The following is a 27,062-nucleotide window of genomic DNA, read 5'->3' as shown; positions in this document are numbered from 1 at the left end:
GGATGGGTTAATCAGCCGAATTCCTTTTGGGAAAAAGTTCCAGGATGGGGCTTCTGGGCTGAATTCCTTTTGGGAAGACGCTCCGGGCTGGGTTTCTGAGCTGAATTCCTTTTGGTGCTCCAGGATGGATTTATAGGCAGAATTCCTTTTGGGAGAACGCTCTAGGATGGGTTTATCGGCCGAATTTCTTTTGGGAAAAAGTTCCGGGACGGGTTTCTGTGCCGGATTCCTTTTGCGAGAATGCTCTGGGATGGATTTCTGGGAAGAATTCCATTTGGGAGAATGCTCTGGGATGGATTTACCAGCCGAATTCCTTTTGGGAGAAGGCTCCGGGATGGATTTATCAGCCGAATTCCATTTGGGAGAATGCTCTGGGATGGATTTACCAGCCGAATACCTTTTGGGAGAACGCTCCGGGATGGATTTACCAGCCGAATTCCATTTGGGAGAAGGCTCCGGGCCGGGTTTCCGTGCCGGATTCCCTCCGGCGCTCCGGGCTGGGTTTGCGGGCGGCCCCAGCCCCGTTCCGCCGGGGCTCGGGGTGGATTCCCAGGCGCGGCGCAGGTACCGGGCCCGCCCCTCCCAGCCCCGGGGCGGGAGCGAGGGCAGGACCGAGGGCCAGGAGCGGCTGCGGGCTGCGCTCGCACTCGCTCGGGCACCGGCGGGCGCGGAGCGGCGGGCGCGGAGCAGCGATCCCGCCCCAGCGATCCCGCACCAGCGATCCCGCACCAGCGATCCCGCCCCAGCGATCCCGCACCAGCGATCCCGCCCCAGCGATCCCGCACCAGCGATCCCGCACTGATCCCGCCCCAGCGATCCCGCACCAGCGATCCCGCACCAGCGATCCCGCAGCGCTCCCCTATCCCGCACCGCTCCTGCACTGACCCCACAGTGATCTCGCACCGATCCCGCACCGCTCCCGCACTGATCTCACACCGATCCCGCACCGACCCCGCACCGCTCCCGGCATGGGGAACATCGCCTGTGTCCCGCAGGCTCCCGGCGGCTTCAGGAGCTCCTTCCGAAGGAAACCTTCGCTGAAAAAGGAGTGAGTAACCCCGCCGGCTCTGGGGTGTGGGATCTCCTGCGGGATCTCCCCGGCGGGCATTTCCTATTCCCGGTGGGTTTGGGGGCGCCGGGCACTGCCAGAGCCGGGATGGGCTCGCCCCGAGTGCCCGGGATGGAATCCACGGGGGAAGCGCCGCTGGGTTCGTTTCTGTTTGGGTAATTGAGCTTCCCCCGCGGGACAGGCTGCGGAACACCCGATATTCCCTTGTTTTCACTCGGGAGAGCTCTTATTCACACTTGTGGGAAAACAACATTCCCGCTGCTCGGGCTTTAGGGAGAAAGCCCCAAATCCCAGCACCCGCTGCAGGACTTGTGTTTGTGAACCCAAAGGGGGAGCAGCAGAAAACGTCTGTGAAACCCTCTGGTACACTCAGGTACGTGGCTGTCCCAAAATAGGGACAGGCAGGGAATGCTCTGCAGCTTCCCAGCTTTCCACTGCTCCCATCAGCACGGCCAGAGCTGGAGAGGAGCCCTGGAGGGAGCCAGAGGATTCCTCGTGAACCTGTCTGTGTTGGGTTCAGGGTCAGGGCTGTGCCAAGAAACCCCTAAACTCTGCCAGGCTGTGCCGAAAACACCCCAAGTCTGCCAGGCTGGGGGGTTTCTAATGGAAGGGAGACCCTGAACTGTCCCCTGTGCTGCCAGAAATCAGGGAAAAACCTGGAGGGGCCTGAGGAGCTCCTGCGGGGTACAAGAGAGGGGATTTCTTGGGGAATTTGGGGTAAAAGAGAGGGGATCCATCGGGGTATTTGGGGGTCTCACACCAGGGCCCTGTGTGGAGCAGCCAAGCCCCAGAGCCCCTCCTGTCCCACTGACTCCCAGCTCCCCACACCCATGGGGATTATCCTGGATCTCTGCTGCAATCTGAGGAAGTCCCAGCCAGTGATTTGGCTGAGCAAAGACCTGTGAAAAAGCAGAGAAGGAAAAAGCTCAACAAGTGTGGCAAAGTCCCTTTTCAGCTCTCCCAGGCTTTGTCATCCCTGGGATGACTCGAAAGCCCGTGACACATTGCATGCTTGTCGTCCTGGCTTCCTTATTTCAGGGCAGGATTCACCATGCCTCAGCCTGGACCTGTGTTTCCATGTGTGTTTAAGGTTTTTTTCCCCTTTTTCCCTGCAGACAAAACGGCAAGAAAAAGCTGCCTGGCTTCTTCGGGCTCGATGGAGGCCAGGAGCGGGACACGAGCACGGACAAAATCCTGCAGTACATCCCAGCCAAGGCAAGGATGTCCAGCACCTCCAACCCCTCCCTGCCGCTCCAGGGCTTCATCCCCACCCTCCCCAAGCACAGAATTTGGGGGGGACGCTGGGTTTGGGTCTGGGGGCTGCAGCAGCACCTTGGTCCCGTTGAGACCCCTGGGAAGGGATGCGCCCTCTGTGCAGGTGTGGAGGGGACCTGGCTCAGCCAGGGGTGCTGCAGGGACGTGGGGACGTGGGGACATCTCCCCCACACCTTTCCTGGGGGATCTTTTGTTCCTGGGTTGCCAGGGAGGGAAAGGAGAAGGCTGGGAGGGAAGGGAGAAGGTTGGGAGGGAAGGAGAAGGCTGGGAGGGAAGGAGAAGGTTTGGAGGGAAGGGAGAAGGTTGGGAGGGAAGGAGAAGGCTGGGAGGGAAGGAGAAGGTTGGGAGGGAAGGGAGAAGGCTGGGAGGGAAGGAGAAGGCTGGGAGGGAAGGAGAAGGCTGGGAGGGAAGGGAGAAGGTTGGGAGGGAAGGGAGAAGGTTGGGAGGGAAGGAGAAGGCTGGGAGGGAAGGAGAAGGCTGGGAGGGAAGGAGAAGGTTGGGAGGGAAGGAGAAGGCTGGGAGGGAAGGAGAAGGCTGGGAGGGAAGGAGAAGGCTGGGAGGGAAGGAGAAGGTTGGGAGGGAAGGAGAAGGTTGGGAGGGAAAGGAGAAGGCTGGGAGGGAAGGAGAAGGCTGGGAGGGAAGGAGAAGGCTGGGAGGGAGGGGAGAAGCTGAGCGAGCTTTGGCAGGTGGGATGATTCATTCCCACGGAGCAGGAGCAGATTAGCAGGAGCCTGGGAAGGGAATCAGGAAGGGCAGGGCTGCCCCGGGCACGGCCCAGCCTTGTGGCCTCATGGCCCCGTTCCCAGCCCTGCTGGGGAGGGCGCAGGGGGAGCCAGCAGCCCCCGAGGGCTCCGTGGGTCCTGCTGGGTGGGCCGGGGGTGTGGGAGGAGTTTTGGGAGCATCTGGGATGTGGGGAATGGGAAACTGAGGCACAGCCGCAGTGCCAGGCAGAGGGAATTGCGGGGAATCAGCTGGATCCAGAGGGATCAGGCAGCAGAAACCACCCTGGATTCCACCCTGGGGAGGCAGGGTGAGCTGTCAGAGGCAGTGGGTGCTGGGGAAGGGATGCTGGCAGAGGTCACTGGGAGATGCCCATCTGGGAGCCCAGGGAGTGTGGGATGGAGCTCATCCTTTACCCTCACCTGGGGCGCAGGGGATGCCACCCCTGGGCTCAGCCACGAGCTGCCTGTGTGCCCTGCAGGGTGCCTGGGCTCTGCCCCTCTCCCTGCTGCATTTTTGGCAGCTGCAGGGCCGGCTCGGAGCGGAGCTGCCAGCACAGGCCACCCTCACAGGTGATGGCATCGCCACTGCTGCCCGCCTGGGACGGGCACAGGTGACATCCCTGCACCTCCTGATCCCCCCAGCAGCCCCTGCCCTGATCCCAGAGCTCCCAGTGCCCCAGGGGCTGCTCCTTGTGGTGTTTTGAGCCGCTCGTTTGGTGTTTTTCCCAGGGAACAGCAGCCCCGGGGCTCCTGCTGCGAGCTGAGCTCTTCCTGCGCTGCTGCTGCTGCTGATTCAGGGGCCGGAGCAGTTAATGAGTGACTGGTTCTACCTGTAGGATGGGGTGGAACATGTCAGGGCACCGGCGGCTGGGGAGGGTCCCAGAGGGAGGGACGGTGCCGGGCCCCCTTGGCTGAGGCATCCCCATGGTTTTGGGGCAGATTTCAGGGCTGTGACCCCGATTTTCCACAGCTCCTGTGCTCTGCCGTCACCTCCATCCCCTCAGGCCCTCACTGCCACCCCTCCCAGGCTTTTTGGGTGAGGGAAATGTCCCATTTGCTCCTTGCCACGCCAGGGGCTGTGCAGGCCCTGCCTCTCCCTCCTCTGGGAGCTCTTTCCCACTGTGCTGCTGCATTCCCAGCTCCCACACTGCTTTTTCCTCTCAGCCTTGTTCGTTCCTGGGAAATTTGGCCGCCCCATCCCCGGCAGCTGTGGCTTGTGCTGCTCCTTATCTCCGTGCCCATGATTTTATCACTTCACCCTCTCCCCACTCCCAGGTGCTGCCGGTGCCCTTATCCTGTGTTTTGTTATTGCTGCACCCGTGACCAGCTGCTCTTTGCTCTGCATTTGTGACACAAATTCCATTTTTCTTTGCCCTGCGCTTGTGACACAAACAGCACTTTTCCTACTCTGAGCTGCCCCAGTGAGACTTTTACTGTTCCCTCTATTCTGTCCCATACCTGGGAAGCTGGAGGGAGGATTTCAGCAGGAAAGGGTTAATTCATGTCCTAACAACAGCAACCCCGATTCAGCCAGGCCCTGGAAGGGAAATGTGCCTGTGCCCCCCTCTTTTCCCGCCCAGGAGCCCCAGCTTTAGGTCAGGATCTCCTCACGGGCCCCCAGCACGTTGGCAAGGAGACCCAACAACAAACAGCCCGTGCTGGGCCCCTGTCCCAGGAATCCTGCTGGGAAGATGTTCTGGAATGCCCCTTCCAGCGCCCTGACCCGCTCTTCCCCGTGTCCTCGGCACAGATCCTCCAGAAGCAGGAGAACCAGAAGGAGAACCTGGACCAGAGGCTCCCCAGCCTGTTCAAGAGGGGCCGGAGGAAAATGGTTGTCAGGGATTTGGGCAAAATGATTTACTACTCCAAGGCCAAGCTGAAGTTCCAGCACTGCCAGGTGAGGCTGAGGCGCCTCTTTGTGGGGCTCGCTGTGCCCAGGCATGGGGGAGAAACTGGGAAGGGAGGGGAAACTGTGGGAAATGGGAGCGTGGAGAATTCCCTGGGCACTGCCATGTGGGCACCGGGGGCACTTCCATCAGCACAGGTTGTCCTGAATAACCCCAAAGGTGTCCTGAATAACCCCAAACATGTCCTGAGATAACCCAAAGGTGTCCTGAGATACCCCAAAGGTGTCCTAAGATATCCCAAAGGTTTCCTGAATAACCCCAAAGGTGTCCTGAGATACCCTAAATGTGTCCTGAGATACCCCAAAGGTGTCCTGAGATACCCTGAAGGTGTCCTGAATAACCCCAAAGGTGTCCTGAATAACCCCCAAGGTGTCCTGAGATATCCCAAAGGTGTCCTGAATAACCCCAAACATGTCCTGAGATACCCCAAAGGTGTCCTGAGATATCCCAAAGGTGTCCTGAGATACCCCAAAGGTGTCCTAAGATACCCCAAAGGTTCCTGAGATATCCGAAAGGTGTCCTGAATAACCCCAAAGGTGTCCTAAGATACCCTAAAGGTTTCCTGAGATACCCCAAAGGTGTCCTGAGATGCCCCAAAGGTGTCCTGAGATGCCCCAAAGGTGTCCTGAGATACCCTGAAGGTTTCCTGAGATAACTCCGGAGGTTTCCTGGTCTAACCCCAAGGTGTCCCTTCTGCAGGAGGTCCACAGCTGCTTCCTGGAGCTGTTCCAGTCCCACCTGTACTTCCAGTCCTCGGGTCCCAACGGCCTCACCTACCAGGTAGGGCTCACCTGGGCCAGCGGGGCTCTGTGGCCACGCTGGGGGAGCCGGGCACACAAACCTCTTCTGCTGAGGTTTGGAATGGAGAGAGAAGAAACGTGTGGGACATTCAGGTGTTGCTCAGCGTGCTGCAGGACGGAGCCCCAGGTAACCCCTGCCCTCCTTCCCCAGGAGCTGCTGCCTCTGAAGGAGCTGCAGGTGCAGGAGCTGGGGGCTGAGCAGGGCCCAGGGCAGCAGGACCACGCTCTGCACATCTCAGGTGGGTTTAATTTGTATTTATAACTGGTGTGAGGAGCTGGGTGCCCAGGGAATGCCCCGAGAGCAGCATCAGCAGGGAAACCAAGGGAGGAGGAAGCAGGAGAGCCCCAGAGCTCCAGAGCCACGTGGATTTGGTGCTCCACACCAAATTGCTGTCATGGGTTTGGAGTCACTCGGTGCCCCCATTCCCCAGCTCGGCTCTGCTCACCCTGCACTTCCTGCAAGCCAGACACACTTCAAAGGCTCAGTGAAACCTTGTTTGTAAATAATGCAGGAACTGGGGCACTAAAGATACCAGAGAAGGGCAAAGTCCCCCCCGTTTATCCGGGCTTATCTGGGCACCTCCAGGTCCCACAGAGGCAGGTCCCTGTGAGCCTGCAGCAGGCAGGGCTGGATACGGGCTCGGAGGTAAATTATTAATCACAACATCCAGCCTGCATCCTGCCAGGGTGGTTATTGCCCCGAGCAGCAGCACAGGTGTGGGAGCTGCGCTCGTGCCCTGGCACCAGTGGGAGCTGCAAGCTGAAATCAGCAACTGCAGGGCTGTCCCTGCCTCGCAGGGGATGTCTGGAGTCACCCTCAGCTGGGCTGGCACGGGTTGGGTTCGGGAGGCAATGAATAAACCAGCAGTGCCAGAAAGGTGCTGGTGTTCCACATCTGGAGAGCCAGGGTGACACACTGGGACATAACACAGGGGGAGCAGCACCTGGGACAGTCCCTGCCCACACAGAGCTGTCCCACAAACTGCTGGGGATGGAGGGATGGGGGGATGGATGGATGGATGGATGGATGGATGGATGGATGGATGGATGGATGGATGGATGGATGGATGGATGGGGATCCATGGATGGATGGATGGATGGATGGATGGATGGATGGATGGATGATGGATGGATGGGGGATGGATGGATGGATGGATGGATGGATGGATGGATGGATGGATGGATGGATGGATGGATGGATGGATGGGGGATGGATGGATGGATGGATGGATGGATGGATGGATGGATGGATGGATGGATGGATGGGGGATGGATGGATGGATGGATGGGGATCCATGGACGGATGGATGGAATCTATGGATGGATGGATGGATGGATGGATAGAATCTGTGGATGGATGGATAGAATCTATGGATGGATAGATGGAGCCATGGATGGAGTGACTGGTGCAGGCTCCATCTCCCAGTGTGCCAGCTGTGCCATGGGGGCTGGAGGGGTGGCAGCAGAGCCCTGGTGTCCCCATCCCCCAAGGAGGGCTGGGCACTGTGCCAGCTGTGCCAGCTGTGCCAGCTGTGCCCGACGGTGCTGCCATCCCTGCCCTCTGCTCAGCGTGGCTCTCCCGCCCCCAGGGCCCCTGCTGAACCCGCTGGTGGTGTTCTGCCAGTCCAAGGCCGAGCTGAAGCAGTGGCTGTACCACCTGGAGAAGCAGATCCAGCTCTGTGGAGGGAGCCTGGCCCTGCCCCTGCTGTCCCAGGTGGGTGTCCCACGTCCCACTGCTGGCTCCAGCTGGGACACTGGGGGGGATTCCCTCTGGGGGCTTTCCTGGGGAAAACAGGCTACAAAAGGAGCTTGCAGGAGGGGTCTGAGAGGCACTGTGCTGGGGGGAAGAGCTGCCACCCACGGGTGCCACCAGCAGCACAACCTCTGTGGGGTCACAGCTTGGGTCAGCCTCAGAGAGGCTCTCGTGCTTTTGGTGCTTGTGCAACCACCCAGAGCTTGCAAGACATCAGCAGGAGGAGGCTGAAGCTTAGAGAGGAATTGTCTCTCCCGTCTCTGAGGGTGCTTTAATGCCCTCCCCATGTCAAACACAAGTGTCCCCTTGGAAAGGCATTCCCAGGGATGCTGGCTGTGGAGGGTGCCAATCCGCTCCCAGCTGGAAAACTGCCTCCTGCCCAGATTTACCTGCCCTCTCCTGCTCCTGCCACCCCAAAAAGGGGCCCCCGGGTGGGGCAGGGCTGGCTGAGGGCAGGGGTGCTCCGTGTGTCTGTCCCCAGGGCCCCGGGGACAAGGAGGAGCTGCGCTGGTCCGTGCAGAACCTGCCCGTGCAGGACTGGAGGGGAACCCAGCGAGAATCCCTGGGAGAAATCCTCTGCCTGTCCAAGGTGAAGCTGCAGCACCTGCCCTTCCAGGTAGGACACGGCTCCGGGGATGGAGGGATCCATGGATGGATGGATGGATGGATGGATGGATGGATGGATGGATGGATGGGGGATGGATGGATGGATGGATGGATGATGGATGGATGGATGGATGGATGGATGGATGGATGGATGGATGGATGGATGGATGGGGGATGGATCCATGGATGGATGGATGGATGATGGATGGATTGATGGATGGATGGATGATGGATGGATGGATGGATGGATGGATGGATGGATGGATGGATGGATGGATGTGGATGGATGGATGGATGATGGATGATGGATGATGGATGGATGGATGGATGGATGGATGGGGGATGGATCCATGGATGGATGGATGGATGGATGGATGGATGGATGGATGATGGATGGATAGATGGATGGATGGATGGATGATGGATGGATGGGGGATGGATGGATGGATGGATGGATCCATGGATGGATGGATGGGGGATCCATGGACGGAGTCACTGGTGCAGACTCCATTTCCCACACAGGGAAGCAGCCTGGCCCTTCCCAAATCCATTTCCCAGCTCAGCTCAGCTCAGCTCAGCTGTTCCCAGAGCCTTGCCCAGGCTGCAGTCAGGGTAACAGAGCCCAGGGCTCTCAGCTCTGAGCCTGGCTGTTCCAGAGCTCCAGCCCTGTCCCTTTGTGCCTCCCCAGGAGCAGCACGAGCGGCTGCTGGTGCTGTACCCCTCCACGCTGGTGATCGTGTCCGAGGAGCCCGGCGGCCTGTGCTTCAAGGTGAGCTCCCCTCGGAGCACCCTGCTGCTCCCCGCTGCCCTCCCGAGCTCCTGGCACCCTCCCGAGCCAGCTGGCATGGGGCAGGATCCCTTCCCATGGGAAACACCCTGCTCTGCTCCAGCAGCCCGGGGGAAGAGCTGCCTGCCCAGGGAGGAGGAGGAGGAGGAGGGAGGCTGGGCTGGCAGGGAGCTGCTGCAGACAGCAGCTGGCACAGGGGGCTTTTCCCCCCATCTCTGTGCCACTTTGGAGCTGGGAGCAGCCTGGCAGCAGAGCTGGGGCGTGGGGAAGGGCACAGGAGGGCAGGAAGGGCACAGGAGGGCACAGGAGGGGAGGGAAGGGTTGGCTGCTGCTGGTGCGGTGCTGGCACCGTTCTCCCTCTGCAGGAGCAGAAGGGACAGCAGGGACAGGGAGCGTCCCCGGGGATGCCAGAGCAGCCTCTGTGCTGTGCCTGCCCGTGGGAGCAGTGCTGCAGCCTCAGCACAGGCAGGCAGAGGCTCTGAGCAGTCAGAATGGCCCTGAACTCACCCAGTGACATCCCCGGTGGCACTTGGGGACACGGCAGAGCGGGAGCAGGGCTGTGCTGGTTAATGGCTGGTGCTGCAGGGCCTCTCTGCCCTGCCCTTCCCTCCCCGTGGTCCTGTGATCTGCAGCATGGTTTGATGGCTCACCCAGAGCTCTCTGCTCCTCCTGTGCTGGAACAAATGCGCCAGAAGGAGCAGTGGCCTGTCTGTGACCCTGGAGCTGCTGCTCTGCTGCATCCCTGAGTCACCGAGCCGGGCACAAGCAGCCCTGCAGGGCTGCAGAGCTGCAGGGCTGTGAAATGCACCGTGAAACCCCGGGCACAAACAGCCCTGCAGGGCTGTGAAATGCACCGTGAACCCGTGAAACCCCCAGGGCCCTGCCCCACATCCTGCAGAACGCTCCCATGGTCATCCCTGGGAAGGGCCAGGGGCAGGCAGAGCTCTGCCCATCCCGGAGCATCTCTGGATGGCGTTTTCCACGTCCTGCAGAACATTTCTATTGTCACCCCTGGGGAGAGCATCCCTCAGGAGAGCAGGAGCAGGCAGAGCTCTGCCCATCCCAGAGCAGCTCTGGGCACACCCCAGGCACAGCCAGCTTTTGGGAAAGTGCTGTTTGCATCTCCTGGGAATGGGGCACCCCGCAAAGGGGCCTGGGCTGGGCTCTCCCATGAGCTCACCTCTTTTGAAACCCTAAACCTGCCCCCGTTCCCTTGCCAGGGATGCTGCCTTCCCACGGTGCTGATTCACCAGCCTGGGACAGGAACCTGCTTTTCCAGAGGCGTGTCGGGGCACGGGAGCTTCCCCTGCCCGCAGCCCTGCTCTGTGAATCCACAGCCACCGCAGGAGCTGCCCTGCAGGGCTGCGGGGCAGGGAAGGGGCTGAGATGGGGCTCGCCCCAATGCTCCGAGGGGAAAAGGCCCTGGGAGAGATGGGAAACAGCGAGGGGGAGATGCTGGGGTGATCTGTGGGATGTTGGTGAGATTCCCGAGGTGGGAATTTATCCAGGGGGTGGCTCAGCACCGGGAGGCAGCAGGGAGCCCACTGGGATGTGCAGGAATCTCACTGGGATGTGCAGAAGGGTTAGGGTTAGTTAATCCCATTGAGATGTGCAGGAGACAGAATTAATCCTACTGGGATGTACAGGAGGCGGCAGGAATCCCACTGGGATGTGCAGGAATCGCACTGGGATGTGCAGAAGGGAGGAATCTTCTGAGATGTGCAGAAATCCCACTGGGATGTGCAGGAGGCAGCAGGAACCCCACTGGGATGTGCAGGAACCCCACTGGGATGTGCAGGAGGCAGGAACCTCACTGGAATTTGCCCTGTGGGAGCAGAGTTTGGCTGCCCAGGTGCCCCAGAGCTGTGCCCCGTGGCACGGCCAGGAGCTCTGCTGGCTCCCTGATCCCAGCCCGGGTCCCAACCCTGTCCCTGTCTCTGTCTCCGCAGGGAGAGCTGCCCCTCAACGCCATCCAGGTGCTGTTTGAGGAGAACGACAAAAGCTCCTTCCTCATTGAAGGTGGGTGTCTGGCACGGGGAGGGGAGGGGGGACAGCAGGAACCTCTCTGGGAAGTGCAGGAACCTCACTGGGATGTGAGGGAACCTCACTGGGATGAGCAGGAACCTCACTGGGATGAGCAGGAATCCCACTGGGATGTGCAGGAGGTGAGGGAACCTCACTGGGATGTGCGGGAACCTCACTGGGATGAGCAGGAATCTCACTGGGATGTGCAGGATGGCACAGCCACGGGGGGCTCGGGGCTGTGCCCACCCTCCTGTGGGGCAGCCAGGGAAATTTGGGATGCTCTGTGTCCTGCCAGCAGGGCAGAGCGTTCCCAGCACCTCCAGACCCTGTGGAATGCAGGGCAGGATGGAGCAGGGGGGTTTTTGAGGGGGGAATCAGCAGTGGGGATGTTTTTCGGGGATTTTAGAGGGGGGAATCAGCAGTGGGGGGATGTTTTTCGGGGTCCAGCCCGGAATCAGCAGCGTGGGGATGTTTTCCAGGCCGACTGATAAACTCCATCCGGGTGACCTGTGCCAGCTACCAGGACTACCAGGAGTGGCTCTACTGCCTCAACACCGCCCAGTTCCGAAACGCCGACTCCTCCCTGTCGGGCTCCGAGAGCTTCTCGGTGGGCTCAAGGCTGCCACAGCCCAGCCAGGTACGGGATGCTGCAGTTTGGGGTGGGAACCCACCTGTGTGACACTCTGGTGGCTCTGCTCCAAGCTGCCAGCAAGCTGCTGATCCTTGAGGAGTATTGAAATGATTATTTTTATTATTGTTTTCATTTATTTTGTTATTATTTTCATTTTATTAATTTTAATTATTTTTGTAATTATTTTCATTTATTTTATTATTTTCATTTATTTAATTTAAATTATTTTATTATTCTTTTAATTTATTTTATTGTTCTTTTAATTTATTTTATTATTCTTTTAATTTATTTTATTATTCTTCTAATTTTACTAATTTTCTATTGTTTTGTTATTTATTTTATATTATTATAAAATATTTATTTTATATTATTTTACATTATTTAAATTATGAATACAGGGCATTATACAGGGAAAAAATGACATTGAGTTCCTTCACAAGCAGAGGCTGGGCACGGCCTGTGACTGGCACAAGGACAGGGATGGGTTTTGGACTTCTTCATCCTTGTGGGTCCCTTCCAAGTTGGGATATTCTGTTTCTCCTGCCTGGGCTGTGTCCCCAGGGCTGTGTCCCCAGGTCTGTCCTTGTCCCCCGCAGTTCCCCAGCAGTGTGAGGGGGTCCCTGAGCTCCGATGGCCAGAGCAGCTCCTGGGCGTCCGGGGGCAGAGTGACGGCGCTGACGGCGCTGACCGCGAGCAGCGGCTCCCTGCCCGACGCCCCCTCCTTCCCGCTGAGCCCCGAGGGACGCCCGCTCCAGGAGCCGCTGTCCCCCGGCTACGCCCAGCCTCTGCACGTGAGTGAGCCCCGGACCCGGCCCGGGGTGCCCCTGAGCCCCAAACCCAGTGTGGGGTGCCTGTGGGGATCCCCTGAGCCCCAGACCCGGCCCAGGGTGCCCCTGGGATCCCCTGAGCCCCAGACCCGGCCCGGGGTGCCCCTGAGCCCCAAAGCCAGCCCGGGGTGCCTGTGGGGATCCCCTGAGCCCCAGACCCGGCCCGGGGTACCCCTGAGCCCCAAACCCAGTGTGGGGTGCCTGTGGGGATCCCCTGAGCCCCAGACCCAGCCTGGGGTACCCCTGGCATCCCCTGAGCCCCAAAGGCAGCCTGGTGCTGATGTCCCAGCCGAGCAGAGGCAGCTGCAGCCCCGTGCTGTCCTTGCAGAGCCTGGCCGTGCCCAGCTGGCCCAGCCCAGCGCTGCCCAGGCAGGGGCTGCGCAGGGGGAGCAGCGCCAGGAGCCGCCGGGGCCGGGGCAGCGGGCACGGGGTGCCCAGCCAGGAGCAGGAGCACGAGAGGAGCCTCTGCCGCCTCCTCCCCAAACATCCCGGGGCAGAGCTGCTGTCCCCCGTGTACCAGGAGCCCTACTGCGCACAGGGCACCCAGCAGCACCCCCTGGCACCGCTGGGCACGGGCACGGTGAGGGACGGAGCGGGTGGGATCAGGATGGGGGTGGGATGGGATGGATGTGGGATGGAAATGGAGGTGGGAAGGGGCTCGATGTGGGATCGGGATGGATGTGGGATGGGGGCTGGATGCAGGATGGGGATGGAGGTGAGAATGGGGCTGGGTGTGGGATGGAGATGGATGCAGGATCAGGATGGGTGTAGGATGGGACTGGGTGTGGGATGGGGCTGGGTGTGGGATTGGCATGGATCCTCCTGCCTGGGAAGAGCAAGGTTCACCTTTCCCTGCTGGTGCTGCTGGCAGGGACGGGGCCTGGCAGGTGCTGCAGAGCAGGTGTGCAATCCCTGCCGTGGGAAAAGGGAAAAGGGGCCGTGGGAGGGAGGTTGCAATGCAGATGGAGCAATGCCTCCCTGAGCCCTGGCGTGTGGGCACCCGCTCCTGAGGCAGCCCATGAGTGGGAGGGGATTGCCTCATGGGACGCAGCCTCCTCTTCCCAGGGTTTCCCAGCATGTCTCCATCAGTTTTCAGTGTGCTGCCACTTTCCCAACCCCTGGGTGACTGTTCCTGTAGGAATTCCCCTCCCTGGCCCAGCCAGGAGCCAGCCCTGTCCTCCCACAGGGATGAGCAGCACTTGGGACTTTATTTGCAGGGTCATTCCCCACTCCAGCCCCTTGGGGATGAGCTGTGGGTGCCCTGTCCCGTTTCCATCCTGCCTTGGGGCCGAACAGACACCAGGCAGGGACAGGGATGTGAGCCAGGCTCCCGAAACTGGGGATGAGTCAGAGCCAGAGCTCTGTGGCCACCCCAGAAACCCCAGCTGAGATAAGGGAGTGCCTGCAAAGGCCACGTTGCTGTTCCTGAGCATCTGATAGGGAAAGGCTTCCTGAGTCACCCCACCCTGGGGGCACCCCCTTCCCTTCCCTGCAGGTCCTTCCTGGCTCCCCCTGCCCTCCTGCACCCCCTGAGCTGCTTCCACCCTCCTGCCTGCCCCCGGCCATGGGGGTGGGATGGGGATGGAGAGGGATGAGCCTCTGTGTCCCACCTGGGCAGCACCAGCAAGCCTTGCTTGGCCTGAGCGTGCTGCCAGCAGGGCTGCATCTGGGCTGGGCAGCACCAGGTGGGCAGCACCAGGTGGGCAATTCCCAGTTCTCCACAGCCAGGATCCAGTCTGGGGCTGGATCTGGGCTGGGCAGCACCAGGTGGGCAGCACCAGGTGGGCATTGGAGGCAGCCCCAGGTGGGCATTTCCCAGCTCTGCACAGCCAGGATCCAACGCCTGTTTCTGGTTTTGTTGCAGCTCCTGCAGTGCCAGGGGCAGCCCGGAGCAGCCCAGGGGGCAGTGCCCGGTGCCCAGCAGCTGTCCCTGGAGCAGTGGCACTGCCAGCCCCTGCCAGGGCCCTGCACGGTGCCCACCTACAGCACCCCGGGCACCTCACGGCGGCTGCAGCTGCGGGCACCTGCCCAGGGCTCCCACCTGGGGGAGGTGAGCAGGGAACTGCCCTGGGGGTGATGGGGACACTTGGGGGGTGCAGGGGACAAAGCCGGGGTCCCATCTTGCCTGGGGGGGTCCCTGCAGGGCTCTGGGCCCTCTGCTCAGCAGGGATGAGGCCGATGTCCCACCGGGCAGGGTCCCAGGCTGGCACAGCTGTGCCACCGTCACCAGACTGGCACAGCCACCCTCACCAGGCTGTCCCTCTGTCCCCAGATGTGCTCCCTGCCACAGGAACAGCCGGGCCCTGAGCTGCATCCCCCAGGTGAGCTCCCCATCCTGCCCTGCCTCCCCTGGCACCCCCAGCACTGGCACTTTGGTTAATGAGGATTTTGGAATGTCTCTGTTAACAGACTCTGACTTTTAACAGAGAACAACACCTTTGACATGAGGCCAGAGAGAAAATTTTTTAATTAAATAACGAAACTAAGATATCAAGTATTATTATAAATTTATTTAATAATATAATTTTATTATATATAAATTATATAATTTCTATATTATACCTTTATATATAATTATATCTTTATATACATGACATATATAAATATTATCTATCTAAAAGATAGAAATATTATTTTAATATATATAAAATAATTATAAATATAAATATTCCTCCCCATTTCCCAGATGGCATCTGCCTCTGCCAGGACTCTGCATCCCACCACAATAACTGTAATTATATTTTTATTTGAATGTTTGTTTGTATATATATATATATATAATTATATGTTATAGGTTATATATTGCATATATACATTTATAATAGTAGAAGTCATATATTTATATATTATTTATTTATATATTTATTTATATTTATATTTATATTTATATTTATATTTATATATGAAAATGTATATGTATATGTAATTATATATAAACACACAATTATAAATATAGAATCCTGTTCCCCTGCAGATGGCACCTATGTCCTGGCAGATGGCAGCTGCCCCTGCCAAGACTCCACATCCTACCGCAATAATTATAATTATATTATATATTTTTGAATGTATATATATATATATATATATATATATGTTGTATCTTACATATAAACATATATATTTATAATAGTAGGAATCATATATTTATTTATTTTTATATATATAAATATATTATTTCTACTACTATAAATATATATATATTTATTTATATATATATAAATATATAATATATATAAATATATATTTATATTTATATATATAAATAAATATATGATTCCTACTATTATAAATATATATATTTATATGTAATATACAACAAATAATTATATATAGACACACAATTGTGACTCCACAATCCCGTCTCCCCGCAGACGGCCCCTATGACCTGGCAGACGCCGCCTGTTCCTGCCGGGACTCCTCGTCCTTCCACGACTACGCGGAGCTGCAGAGCTTCCAGAGCGACCGCAGCTACGACAACCTGTGGGAGGCGGAGGAGGCGCAGCCGGGCGGCCCGCACGTGTTCCAGGTGTGAGGCTGCTCCAGGGGCAGGAGAGCCCCGAGCTGTGCCCCGCTCCTGCCAGTGCAGGGCTCATCCCTGCCCCAAACCGTGTTCCAGGTGTGAGGCTGCTCCAGGGGCAGGAGAGCCCCGAGCTGTGCCCCGCTCCTGCCAGTGCAGGGCTCATCCCTGCCCCAAACCGTGTGCCAGGTGTGAGGCTGCTCCTGGGGCAGGAACAGCCCCGAGCTGTGCCCCGCTCCTGCCAGTGCAGGGCTCATCCCTGCCCCAAACCCCAGCGTGGGGCTCAGCAGAGCAGCGCCGGGCTCTGTGGGGCTGCACGAGCAGCTGTGCCCAGGAGGGTGCTCCAAAAATACCAGCTGTGCCCAGGAAAACCAGCTGTGCCCAGCAGCGTGCTCACAAAAACCAGCTGTGCCCAGGGAAACCAGCTGTGCCCAGGAGGATGCTCAGAAAATCCAGCTGTGCCCAGCAGGCTGCTCAAAGAAACCAGCTGTGCCAGCTGTGCCCAGCAGCGTGCTCACAAAAACCACCTGTGCCCAGGAGGGTGCCCAAAAAATCCAGCTGTGCCCAGAAGGCTGTTCAAAAAAAAAAATCCAGCTGTGCCCGGGAGGATGCTCAAACAAACCAGCTGTGCCCCCTGAAAATCCCAGAGCAAACAGGGCCAGGCTGCCTCGGGTGAAGGGGACTCGGTTTCCAGAGGGAGAACCCAAAAAGTGCCTGGGTTATTTGGATTCCCTCACATTAGGGATGCCCTGGCACAGCCAGGTTGTTTTGGGGGTTTTTCAGGAGGTTCCCAACAAAGTTTACATGTAAAGGCTGAGTGGGTTCTTGTATTTAAATGTAAATGTTGGTGGTTGAAGAGATGTTGAATTTTCCAGCTGTGGTTGGTGCTCAGTTCTGTGAAACACCTTCAGGAGTGGGTGGGTTCAGCTCTTGGAGCTGTTGTTTTCTCTCTGTTTGCTCTGTTTTGGGGAGGATTTGTATCTGATAAACCCCAAAAGATGCATTTATTCTGAACAAAATGTGCTAGGGGACATCCCAAATGTACTGGGAGCGAACACTTTGAGGGTCACCATCACATTTTAACTAACTTGCAACAGCAAAACCTGCAATGATCAAAGGGGGAGATCCCCTCGTGCTGATATTAAAGTTCCCTGTGGATTTCTGAGACTGGACAATTGGGAGAATCCACCAAAATGTGCAAGGGTTGGAGCAATGGGAGCTTCTGCCCCTTGTGCCTCTGCTCCAAACCCCCAAAACCCCTCTGGAGGGCGGTGAAAATCCCACAGGAATTCCCATTGGGAAGCTCTGCTCTGGTTTCAGCAGCGAGAGGTGAAGGGGAAGTCAGAGGGAAGGAAAAAATCGGAGTGGAAAAAAATCCGAGTGAAAAAAAATCTAGGGGGGAAAAAATCTGAATGAAAAAAATCCGAGGGAATGAAAATTCAGGGTGAAGGAAAGTCAGAATGAAGGAAAAATCTGAGTGAAAAAAAAAAATCCAAGAGAAGAAAAATCCGAGTAAAAAAAAAATCTGGGTGAAAAAAAATCTGAATTAAAAAAATCTGAGTGGAAAAAAATCTGAGTGAAAAAAAAAATCCGAGTGAAAAAAAAATCTGAATGAAAAAAATCTGAGGGAAGGAAGATTCAGAGTGAAGGAAAAACAGAGTTAAAGAAAAATCAGAGGGAAGGAAAAATCAGAGTGAAGAAAATTCCGAGTAAAGGCAAATCCAGAGTGAAGGAGGTGCTGCAGGCAGGGCATTCCCAGGAGAAGGGGCAGAGGCATCGCTGGTGTCGGGGGGATGAAATCCAGGGCAGGATGAAATACGGGGCGGATGAAATACGGGGCAGCACCTGCCTGACTTTTTCAGGCGCCTGGCACTGCCAGGGTGTCAGCTGAGGGGCTACGTGCAGGCAGGGATGGCACCGGGGCTGCAGCATGCACCAAGGTCGCTGTGACTGTGCCAGCTGAGGTGGGGGCTCCTGGCTGCCCCCTCATCCATCCATCCATCCATCCATCCATGCATCCATCCATCCATCCATCCATCCATCCATCCATCCATCCATCCATCCATCCATCCATCCATGCATCCATCCATCCATCCCTCCTGCAGCTTTGGTCTGGGAGAAATCCTTGGCTATATTGAATTTGTGAGCTTTAATCTCCATGTTTTGGATAGAAATCCCAGTCATGCCTGGCGTCGCTGTGAGCTGGAAAGGTCAGAGAATAAACCAAGCATGAAAATTTGAGGCTGCTGTGGCAGAGGCTCCCGGATCCCCCGGGACCTGCAGGACCTTTCAGTCACCTGCTGGGCTGTGACTGGCCATTAATTAGAAACAACCACACGAGACCAATCACAGATGCACCTGCTGCATCCCAAGCAGCAGATAAGCCAGATAACCACTGTTTGCATTTTGTTCCTGAGGCCTCTCAGCTTCTCAGGAGAAAAGATCCTAAGGAAAGGATTTTTCTTGAAACACTGCCCCATGGCCCTGCCTGCCCTGTGCCCCAAACCCTCGGCCCCTGCAGCTCTGGCCCCACACACACAGACACAGAGACACTGATTTATCCTCCTGCAAACCCCGCGCTCCCTCAACGCTCCCCACACACGCAGGGATGGACACAGGAGCAGTAAATGAGACAGAACTTTATTAGGAGCTTCCAGCACGTTCCATCTGCTCTCCCCCTGCACAGGAACCCTCTCGGTGGGCGTGCAGCTGCTGCAGGCCACGCAGAGCCTGTCCAGCCCTAAATCAATCCCAGCCCCAGGTCTCCCTGTGCCAACCCACGGCCTCCAGCCCACCCCTGCAGCCCTCGCGGCCTCTCAGCACAAGGAAGGAGCCTCCCCTCTCTGCTGTCACCCCACCAGCACCGTGGATCCCAATCCCAATCCCAATCCCGATCCCAATCCCAACCCCTCCCTGGTGCTGTCACCAGGCTGCTCCTCCTGAGCAATGCCCCGGGGTGCTGAGGGAGCCGTGGGGACAGGGGGAACTGAACCATTGCATTTCCCACTTGCCATTCTGCGCTCCCCTTACCCCACGTCTCCCTTTGTCTCTCTAGGAGGGGGGGCACAAAAGGAAATAAATCAAATACCCAGAGCCTTTCCCTGCTGTCTGGCACAGCCAAACCTGCCCACCTCCTCCTCCTCCTCCCTGCTGTCCCCTCTCCTGACCCTCCCCGAGCTCAGCCCTGTCCCTGCTGCCCTTCCCTCAGTGACCCTGCCTGTCCCTGCTGCGGGATGGGGCCGTGTCCCTGTCCCAGCTGTCCCCAGGGACGGAGCCGCGGCGGCAGAAACCTCATCCCCGAGCTGGGGCTTCTTGGGAGTGAAACCCAAGAGGGGTTTGATCCTCCTGGAGCGATCATGGGAGCGCTTGGCAGCGAGCCCTGCATCCCTCTGGGAGCCGCTGCCCAGCCCGGGCTCTGCCAAGCTCTTCCCAGAGCTCCTCCAGAGACATCCCGGCTCTTTTTGTAGGGGTGAAACACCTCCCTGCTTCCTCTGAGCATCCCCGTGCCACCTCTGAGCATCCCTGTGCCACCTCCGAGCATCCCTGTGCCCCTCCGAGCATCCCTGTGCCCCTCCGAGCATCCCTGTGCCACCTCTGAGCATCCTTGTGCCACTCTGAGCATCCCTGTGCCACCTCTGAGCATCCCTGTGCCACCTCCCTGTGTCCCTGTGCCACCTCTGAGCATCCTTGTGCCACTCTGAGCATCCCTGTGCCACCTCTGAGCATCCCTGTGCCACCTCCGTGTGTCCCTGTGCCCCTCCGAGCATCCCTGTACCCCTTCGAACATCCCTGTGCCACCTCTGAGCATCCGTGTGCCACCTCCGTGTGTCCCTGTGCCACCTCCAGGTGACTCCAGCGGGGAGGAGGGACCATCGGGGCACTGTCCTGTCCTGTCCCACCGTCAGTTCCCGTGCCCGGGAGGCTCCCGCTCCCTGTGCCCTCCTGTCCGCTCGGGGATGGGGCCGGGGCAGCTCTCGGGGCCGGCTCCAGGCTTCTGCCACTGTCCAGAACAGGGCCCCGGCCCCGGGCGGCGGCTCCGGGGTTAAGTCCGGGGGTGCCCTTCCCTGACCGTCCTTCGGAAGTAGCGGATGGCCGAGAGGGTGCCAAAGCTCGCCAGGAACACTGGAACACAGCCCAGGACATTGCCAGTGTCACCTCGGTCCCGAAGGGCTCGGGGGGACGCGCGGGGGTCGCTCCTGTCCCTTCCCCTGTCCCCCCTCCTGCCCGGGGTTTGCGTTCCCAGCACACGGAATTTGCTCCTGTCCCTTCCCCTGTCCCCCCTCCTGCCCGGGGTTTGCGTTCCCAGCACATGGAATTTGCTCCCTCCTGTCCCCTCTCCTGCCCGGACGCCAAGAAGAATCCCACTCTGGGGATTTTCTGGGGATTTTCTGGCCCCAGCCAAAAGCAGAAAATATCCAAAACTGAGAATCAAAATATGTAGGGACACAAGAAATATCTAATGGGGGTGAAACCCAAACCAAGCTCTGCTCTGCCCCTGCACCCAAGTTTTTCATTTGCTTTATAAGGGACATTAAGTTCCCTTGATTCCCAAGCAAAACCAGGAATCCAAGCCGTGTTTTTGGACCCCACACATCAAACTCAGACTGGATTTTGATTTATGAGCTAGAGGAACACAAACTCAGCTTGTTGGAAGCCCAAATGCCCAAATCCTCCACGAGGAGCTTATCCCCCTTTCCACACCTTTCCTAGGGGCATTTCCTCCATCCCAAACCCTCGGCAGGACGGGGAGCAGGCCAGGAGCTGCTGGGATGAGGGCAGGGAGCAGCCTGAGCTCAGGAGCTATTCCCAGCCCGGTGTCAGCTGCCTGCTGACCTTAGCACGGAACATTCCTCGCCCGCAGGAGCAGCAGGGACCCTCAATCCTGGCATTTCTTGCCATGGAAGGGGCTCTGCGGGGCAGGGATCAGGAATGCTGCTTTCCCTGAGCCCTGCTCACCCAGCCACTCCCATTCCTCCTGTGGGTTTCTGTGAATTTCTGCTTCCTCAGCTCCCTCTTTCCTCACCAGCTTCCAAGAGCTGGGCTTGGAGAGGAGAGGATCCCACAGATCCCCAGGGAATTGCAGGGCTCAGTGCAGGAGGATGATGGGGAGAAGATTAAACTTCCTCTTCCTCTTTGGGGGGAAGATTAAACCTTCTGAGCACCTCAGAAAAACACGGGAATTTTGGTGCTGGATGGAGGTTTAACCTCAACTTTGGTTATGACAAAGAACCCCAGGCAGGCTTGGCCTCGCTGTGAGACCCGTTGTGTTGGGAATTTTGTTCCTGCTGGGATGAGGGAGCCTCAGGAGGTCTTAGGGAAGTCCTGCCAAACTGGGCCCTGTCAGGGATCCTGGATGGAGCAGAAGCAAGGCTGTGGAGCCAGCAGCTGCTTTTCGGGAAAGCACAAAAGACACGAGCAGGAACGGGATCAGAGGGGAGGGGAAAGGCACGGGAACGGCTTTGGAACACCAGGAAAAGGCTGCGCTTCCCCAGAGGCAGCTGCAGGTATAAATATCCCGATTTTCCTCGCTGCCAACGTCCCCCGGAGCCCTCCCACCCCTCTCCAGGCTGGCACTGTACGTACTGGTCTTCCAGGCATCCGGAGCCTGCAGGTCAGATGTCTTCACAGCCCAGGAGGCGAAGGCACAGAACACCAGGCACATGTCCTTGTGGCTCAGCACCCGGGGCTCCTCTGCTGCTCCTGCCACGAGAGGAGCACGAGGCGCTGGGGGCTCTGTGCCACCCCCTGTGCCACAGCAGCCCCCTGGGGAATCAGCCCCGCAGGTCTTTGGGCACCAGGGGGCACTCAGAGGGCTCCGTGCGTTCCCAAGGGGCAGTGGCACATTTGTCACCCTCAGTCCTACGCTTTGCTAAAAACCCCAAGGAAATGGGATTTTTAACCCCTCAATCCCACCCTCTGTTAAAACCCCCAAGGAAACGTTTGCTGAAGCCCCCCCAGGCTGCCTCAGCGCCTCCCTGCAGCTCTGCCCAGCTCTCTGTGGGGGCTGCAGTCGGGTCTGGGGGGCAGACTGGGGACACAGCAATTCCTGGGGAAGCAGGCAAGGTCCCCTCCTGTCCCCAGTGTCCCCAGGCACACCCACCCAGCTCCAGGACAGCATCTGAGAGTGCTCAGTGTCCATGGCCCACCCCACTCCTGCAGGGATGGAGGCATCCCTGAGTGCTCTGCATCCCCTGAGCCAGCCTGCAACAGCTTCAGATCAGGTTCTTATTAATTTGATCAGGCTTTAATTAAAGCTGCCTTGTTAATTAGCTGTGACCACCTCAGAGGGGTTTTTCTCAGACTGGAAGCTCCATGTTGAGGGTCCCTTCAGGATGGCTCCCTCAGTGTTTGGGTTTAGGATTAACTCTGAGCGTCATTTAAGCTCAAAGACAAACCCCTGCCTGCCCTGGGGGATCAAACCTCCCCTTCATTCCCATTTCTCTCACCTGCCCCCAGGAGAAGGCAATGCTCAGGTGACCTCTGAGGTCTCCAGAGGGTGTTTGCCTGCTCAGGGTGGGTTTTACAGTCCCACATTCCCTGTCAGTGGTGGGGACCTGGCCAGGAGCACTGGCTTGGCACGGGGGACAGAGAGAGGAACATCCCAAGGGAGAGCCCGAGGGGACAGAGGGAAGAGCATCCCAAGGCAGAGCCAGGGTGACACAGCCTGGGACAGGTCCCCCCAGGGAACAACGGGATTTACCTCTCAGTGCCAGGGCCCTGTCCTCATCTTCTGGCCACCCCTGGGCTCCTCCCAGCGGGACCAGGGCGAGCTCCTCTCCGGATCTTCTGGGCACCAGGGCCTGGGAGCCTGGGGCTCGGCCTCCTCCCAGCTGGGCCTGCCTCTGCAGCAGGGAGCCCAAAGCCCTCACAGCTTTCTTCACCTCTGAGGCCGGGGCCAGGGAGAAAATCCCTCTCCAGCCCATCCTGTTGGGGGCTGGCTCTGGGAAGAAGCGTTCATGCACATCAGGGACCGAGATAACCACGGTGTCCTTGTCTGGAGCGGGGCTGGGCGCCTCCTGGTGCAGCCCAGGGCGCTCCAGGCCTCTGAACTTCTTTCTTTTCCTGTCTTTAGCTCTGCCTTTCTTCCCGCTTCCTTCTGGCTCGGTGAAGAAGTACTCGTAGAGCTCAGGCCAGGAGATTTCCCTCTGCAAGGGCGATTTGCGCCCCTCCAGGGAGCTGCCCAGCTCCTCCTCCTCCTGGGAGTCACAGAACAGGTACTCGTACATCTCGGGCCAGGTCACATCCAGGGAGTTGGGCTTGCCAGAGGCCCCCTCGGCAAAGCACAGGGGGCTGACGGCCCTGGGGAGCTCAGCTGCAGCTTCCCAGGGCAGCCCGGCTGCGGGATCACACGGGATCTCGATGGCAGGGATCCTGGGCAGCTCGGCTGCGGGGATCCGGGGGATGTCAATGGCAGGGCTCCTGGGGATGTCAATGGCAGGGATCGTGGGGATGTCAATGGCAGGGCTCCGGGGGATGTCAATGGCAGGGATCGTGGGGATGTCAATGGCAGGGCTCCGGGGGATGTCAATGGCAGGGCTCCGGGGGACGTCAATGGCAGGGCTCCTGGGGATGTCAATGGCAGGGATCGTGGGGATCTCAATGGCAGGACTCCTGGGAATCGCAGCTGCAGGCTCCCAGGGGATCCCAGCTGCAGGAACCGCAGGGATCTCTGAGGGCTTCCTGGGAAGTTCAGCAGCAGGAATTCCAGGGGTCTCAGGAGCAGCAGGGATTCCAGGGATCTCAGCAGCAGCAGGAACCCCAGGTATCTCAGCAGCAGCAGGAACTCCAGGTAACTCAGCAGCAGGAACCGCAGGTGTCTCAGCAGCAGCAGGAACCGCAGGTGTCTCAGGAGCAGCAGGAACCCCAGGTGTCTCATCAGCAGGAGCCCCAGGTAACCCAGCAGCAGGAACCGCAGGTGTCTCAGCAGCAGCAGGAACCGCAGGTGTCTCATCAGCAGGCTGCCCCCCAGCCCCCTCAGCAGCATTCCCTCCCAACGCTGCCACATTCCGCGGCTGGAGAGGCTTCCCTGGCATCTCCTGGCTCTCCTCCCCTGGCAGAGCCGCGGCTCCGTCCGCAGGGCCCGCGGGGACAGTGTCACGTCCGCCCGAGCCCGCGGCCTGCGCTGCCCTGGGGGGCCGGGTGCCCTTGGTCCTGCCCGGGGCCTTGGGGCCGCCGTCGCCGCCCTCGGCCCGCCGGCTCTCCGCGGCCTCCTCGCTGCCCAGCCTCCCCAGCGCCGCCCGGGCCGCCTTGTCCTTGGCCCTGCCCTTGCGAGGGGACGCCGGGGAGCCCGGCGGGGCCTTGCCGGGGGGCGCCGCGCTCGGGGGCTCCCGCTCCCCCTCGGCCCCGCGCTGCTTGCGGCCCTTCCTGGCCTGCGCCGGCACCTTGGGCCTCACCACGCTGGGGGAGCCGCCCGGAGAGCCGGGCTCCGTGCCCGCCGCGTCCTGCTGCTGCTGCTGCTCTGCCACCCTGGGCTCCGTGCCCGCCGCGTCCCGCTGCTGCTGCTGCTGCTGCTGCTGCGCTGCCACCCTGGGCTCCGTGCCCGCCGCGTCCTGCTGCTGCTGCTGCTCCGAGGGGGCTCCGGGGGCTGCCGGGGCTGCTGGCTGTGCCAGCGGGGCTCGCGTCCCTCCCGCATCCCCGCCCTGCTCCGTGGCTCCGGGCGCTGCCCCCGCCGTGCCCTGCGCGGTGCCCCCGGCTGCCCGCGGGGGCTGCTGCCTCCTCTGCGCGCTGGGCATGGCAGCTGCGCGGCCGGGCTGGTGGCCGTCGCTGTCACACGGGAACCCGCCCGGCTCCGCTCCGCGCTCGCTGCCCGGCACGCAGCACTGCCCGCGCTCCGGGCGGCTGGCACCGGCGCTGGCACCGGCGCGGGCACCACGTGTCGCGGGGTTGGCACCGCCAGGCGCCGCGGGCTCGCTGCCCGGCCCGGCCGCGCTGCCCCTGCCGCCGCTGTCCCCTTGCTCAATGTCACTGAGGCTCTGCTCCTCGGCCGTGGCCAGCGAGGCCGGCGCCAGGCTGCACTCCTCCGCGGCCCGCAGGAACTCGGCCCACTCGCGGTCCGTCAGCTGGATGCTGTACTCGAAGTTATCCATGCCTGCGGCGGGGGAGCGCCCCGCGTCAGGCACGGCGGGGTGGCACCGCTGTGTGCCCCCAAAGGCCAACTGTGTGCCCCTTAAAGCCGGCTATGTGCCCCCAAAAGCCAGCTGTGTGCCCCCAAAAGCCAGCTGTGTGCCCCCAAAGGCCAACTGTGTGCCTTACAGCTGCACAGAAGGTTTGGGATTCTCCCCACAGCTGCACTGGGGCTTTGGGATGCTCCCCATAGCTTCCCACCCATTTTGCCTCCAATCCACCTTGAACCCAGCACTGATGTTCCCAAAGCCCAGAGCACCCAGGGCATTCCCCACAGCCCCCGCAGCAGCCCTGCCCTCGTAGGGACCCTGGGCAGGGAGATGTGGCACAGCCGGACAGCAGGACAGCACAGCAGGACAGCAGGACACGCACAGGGACAGCAGGACACGCGGGGACGGTACAAGGCCCGTCCTTACCTGTCCCCCAGCCCCCGGCAGGGACGGGGCCGTGCAGGAGCCACAGCAGAGCCCTCCCAGCAGCACATGGTGCCCTGCCCTGGCCGGGGCACAGAGCCCGGCTCCAGCCCAGATCCATTCAGGGACCAAAAATAAACCCTGTGTCCCTCCCCGGTGTCACCCGAGAGCCCAGTGCCACCGGGCCATATATAGAACTGCTGGGGACGGGCCAGGCTGGCTGTGACAGCGTTCACAGGGCTCTCAGGGTGAGGGGAGAGACGAGGATCTGACTCCGTGTTTCAGAAGGCTGATTTATTATTTCATTATATATATTACATTAAAACTATACTAAAAGAATAGAAGAAAGGATTTCCTCAGAAGTCTGGCTAAGAATAGAAAAAGAAAGAATGATTACAAAGGCTTGTGGCTCAGAGAGAGAGTCCGAGCCAGCTGACTGTGATTGGCCATTAATTAGAAACAAGCACATGAGCCCAATCCCAGATGCACCTGTTGCATCCCACAGGTAACCATTGTTTGCATTTTGTTCCTGAGGCCTCTCGGGATAAAAATTCCTAAAGAAAGGCTGACTACTGCGACAGGTGGAAGCCAACGTGTGACAGTGCCACAGCCACGTCTGGGGACGCTCCTGGTGCCCCCTGCTCCCTCCCGGGGTCACTGCATGGGAAAGGGGACAGGCCACCGAGCTGCCAGCCTTTGGCACACCTGGGTGGCACTGACCGTCCTCTTTCCCGCTTCCTCACCTTAGTCACGCTCTGCAGGGTGACACAAAGCCACCTTGGGGGCAGGGTTCACCTATTTAGGGCACTCCCAGGGCAGGGTGACATCAGGAGGTCACGGCCAGCCCCAGGATCTTGTGACAAACCCCGCGGGGCGTGTGGCAGCACCCAGGGCCACCTGTGCCACGTGCTGCGGGCACAGCTCGGGGGCAGCCTGGCACGGGGCGCTGGCACGGCGCCCAAGAACGGCCTGGCAGGTCACGAAGCAGAGCCACAAATAGCCCTCAGCTCCCACCAGCCTTCCTCCCACCTTCCTCCTCCTCCCAGGGCCAGAAATAGCCGCCCTGAAGGAGCTGCCTGCAGGACAGGGGGTGAGGGAGAGACCCCAGAGCCAGCCCGGACCCCCAGCCCTGCCCCAAGGCTCCAGGCACCCCCTTGGCCACCAGGACCCCGCAGTGGGACACCCTGGCCAGGGCTGGGGGTGCTGTGGGAGCTGAGAGGGACCCTGCACCCCTCGGGGGTCCTCCCCAGGGCCAGGTGCTGCCCATGCCCCCCTGCCCACCTTCCTGTGGGCACAGCTCCGGGCTCTGTCCCCATGGGCAGGGGACAGCAGCGTCCCCTGTCGTGCCCTGCCATCCCCGGGATGGCTCTGTCCCTCTGTCCCCAGGTGACAGCAGTGTCCCCTGTCCTGCCCTGCTCATCCCCAAGGACAGGTGACAGCAGTGTTCCTGCCATGCCATCCCCGGGATGGCTCTGTCCCTCTGTCCCCAGGTGACAGCAGTGTCCCCGTCCTGCCCTGCTCATCCCTACAGGGAGGTGCCAGCAGTGTCCCTGCCCTGCCATCCCGTGGGACCGAAGCTCCCCGCGGTGGCGGCTGTCCCGCACTGC

The 27,062-nt window shown here is 59.3% G+C and overlaps 2 protein-coding genes across 4 annotated transcripts; one reads left to right on the top strand and one right to left on the bottom strand.

The window, feature by feature from the left end:
- The first annotated feature begins 812 nt into the window (after positions 1–812).
- Positions 813–16,793, top strand: PLEKHN1 (pleckstrin homology domain containing N1). 3 transcript variants are annotated; one of them, XM_063176990.1, is made up of 15 exons: positions 813–1,048; positions 2,185–2,284; positions 4,817–4,963; positions 5,673–5,753; positions 5,925–6,012; positions 7,363–7,487; positions 8,008–8,142; positions 8,821–8,901; positions 10,869–10,938; positions 11,424–11,581; positions 12,172–12,366; positions 14,267–14,452; positions 14,675–14,723; positions 15,089–15,133; positions 15,774–16,793. In XM_063176990.1, exons 1-15 carry the CDS (start codon positions 969–971, stop codon positions 15,932–15,934), a joined length of 1,701 nt encoding a protein of 566 aa, XP_063033060.1. In that variant the 5' UTR covers positions 813–968; the 3' UTR covers positions 15,935–16,793. The 3 variants fall into 3 exon arrangements, with proteins under 3 accessions (XP_063033060.1, XP_063033062.1, XP_063033061.1); XM_063176992.1 differs by lacking the exon at positions 15,089–15,133 and adding an exon at positions 12,731–12,982; XM_063176991.1 differs by lacking the exon at positions 15,089–15,133.
- A 1,750-nt stretch (positions 16,794–18,543) lies between these two features.
- On the bottom strand, positions 18,544–25,566 carry PERM1 (PPARGC1 and ESRR induced regulator, muscle 1). Its single transcript, XM_063176694.1, has 6 exons — positions 25,459–25,566; positions 24,526–25,007; positions 23,857–24,480; positions 22,611–23,226; positions 21,503–21,613; positions 18,544–20,041 (listed from the first exon to the last, which is right to left on the bottom strand). The coding sequence occupies exons 2-6, from the start codon at positions 25,003–25,005 to the stop codon at positions 19,962–19,964; spliced, it is 1,911 nt and encodes a 636-aa protein (XP_063032764.1). The 5' UTR covers positions 25,006–25,007; positions 25,459–25,566; the 3' UTR covers positions 18,544–19,961.
- Positions 25,567–27,062: the final 1,496 nt, after the last annotated feature.

Source organism: Melospiza melodia, chromosome 26, assembly GCF_035770615.1.
Source record: "Melospiza melodia melodia isolate bMelMel2 chromosome 26, bMelMel2.pri, whole genome shotgun sequence".
In the NCBI taxonomy this organism is placed as follows: Eukaryota; Metazoa; Chordata; class Aves; order Passeriformes; family Passerellidae; genus Melospiza; species Melospiza melodia.
The sequence above is the reverse complement of the archived record's forward strand: the minus strand, read 5'-3'. Positions and strand labels throughout refer to the sequence as shown.

Excerpts from the sequence above, each read along its gene's own strand:
- PLEKHN1 (XM_063176992.1), top strand. The coding sequence starts at position 969 with ATGGGGAACATCGCCTGTGTCCCGCAGGCTCCCGGCGGCTTCAGGAGC. Across the intron at positions 6,013-7,362 it reads CCACGCTCTGCACATCTCAG|GGCCCCTGCTGAACCCGCTG; the intron begins GTGGGTTTAATT and ends TCCCGCCCCCAG. Across the intron at positions 12,983-14,266 it reads CACCGCTGGGCACGGGCACG|CTCCTGCAGTGCCAGGGGCA; the intron begins GTGAGGGACGGA and ends GTTTTGTTGCAG.
- PERM1 (XM_063176694.1), bottom strand. The coding sequence starts at position 25,005 with ATGGATAACTTCGAGTACAGCATCCAGCTGACGGACCGCGAGTGGGCC. Across the intron at positions 23,227-23,856 it reads CTGCTGATGAGACACCTGCG|CTCCCCAGGGCCGTCAGCCC; the intron begins GTTCCTGCTGCT and ends GCTGCAGCTGAG. Across the intron at positions 21,614-22,610 it reads GGCACTGAGAGGTAAATCCC|CAGAGGAGCCCCGGGTGCTG; the intron begins GTTGTTCCCTGG and ends TGGCAGGAGCAG.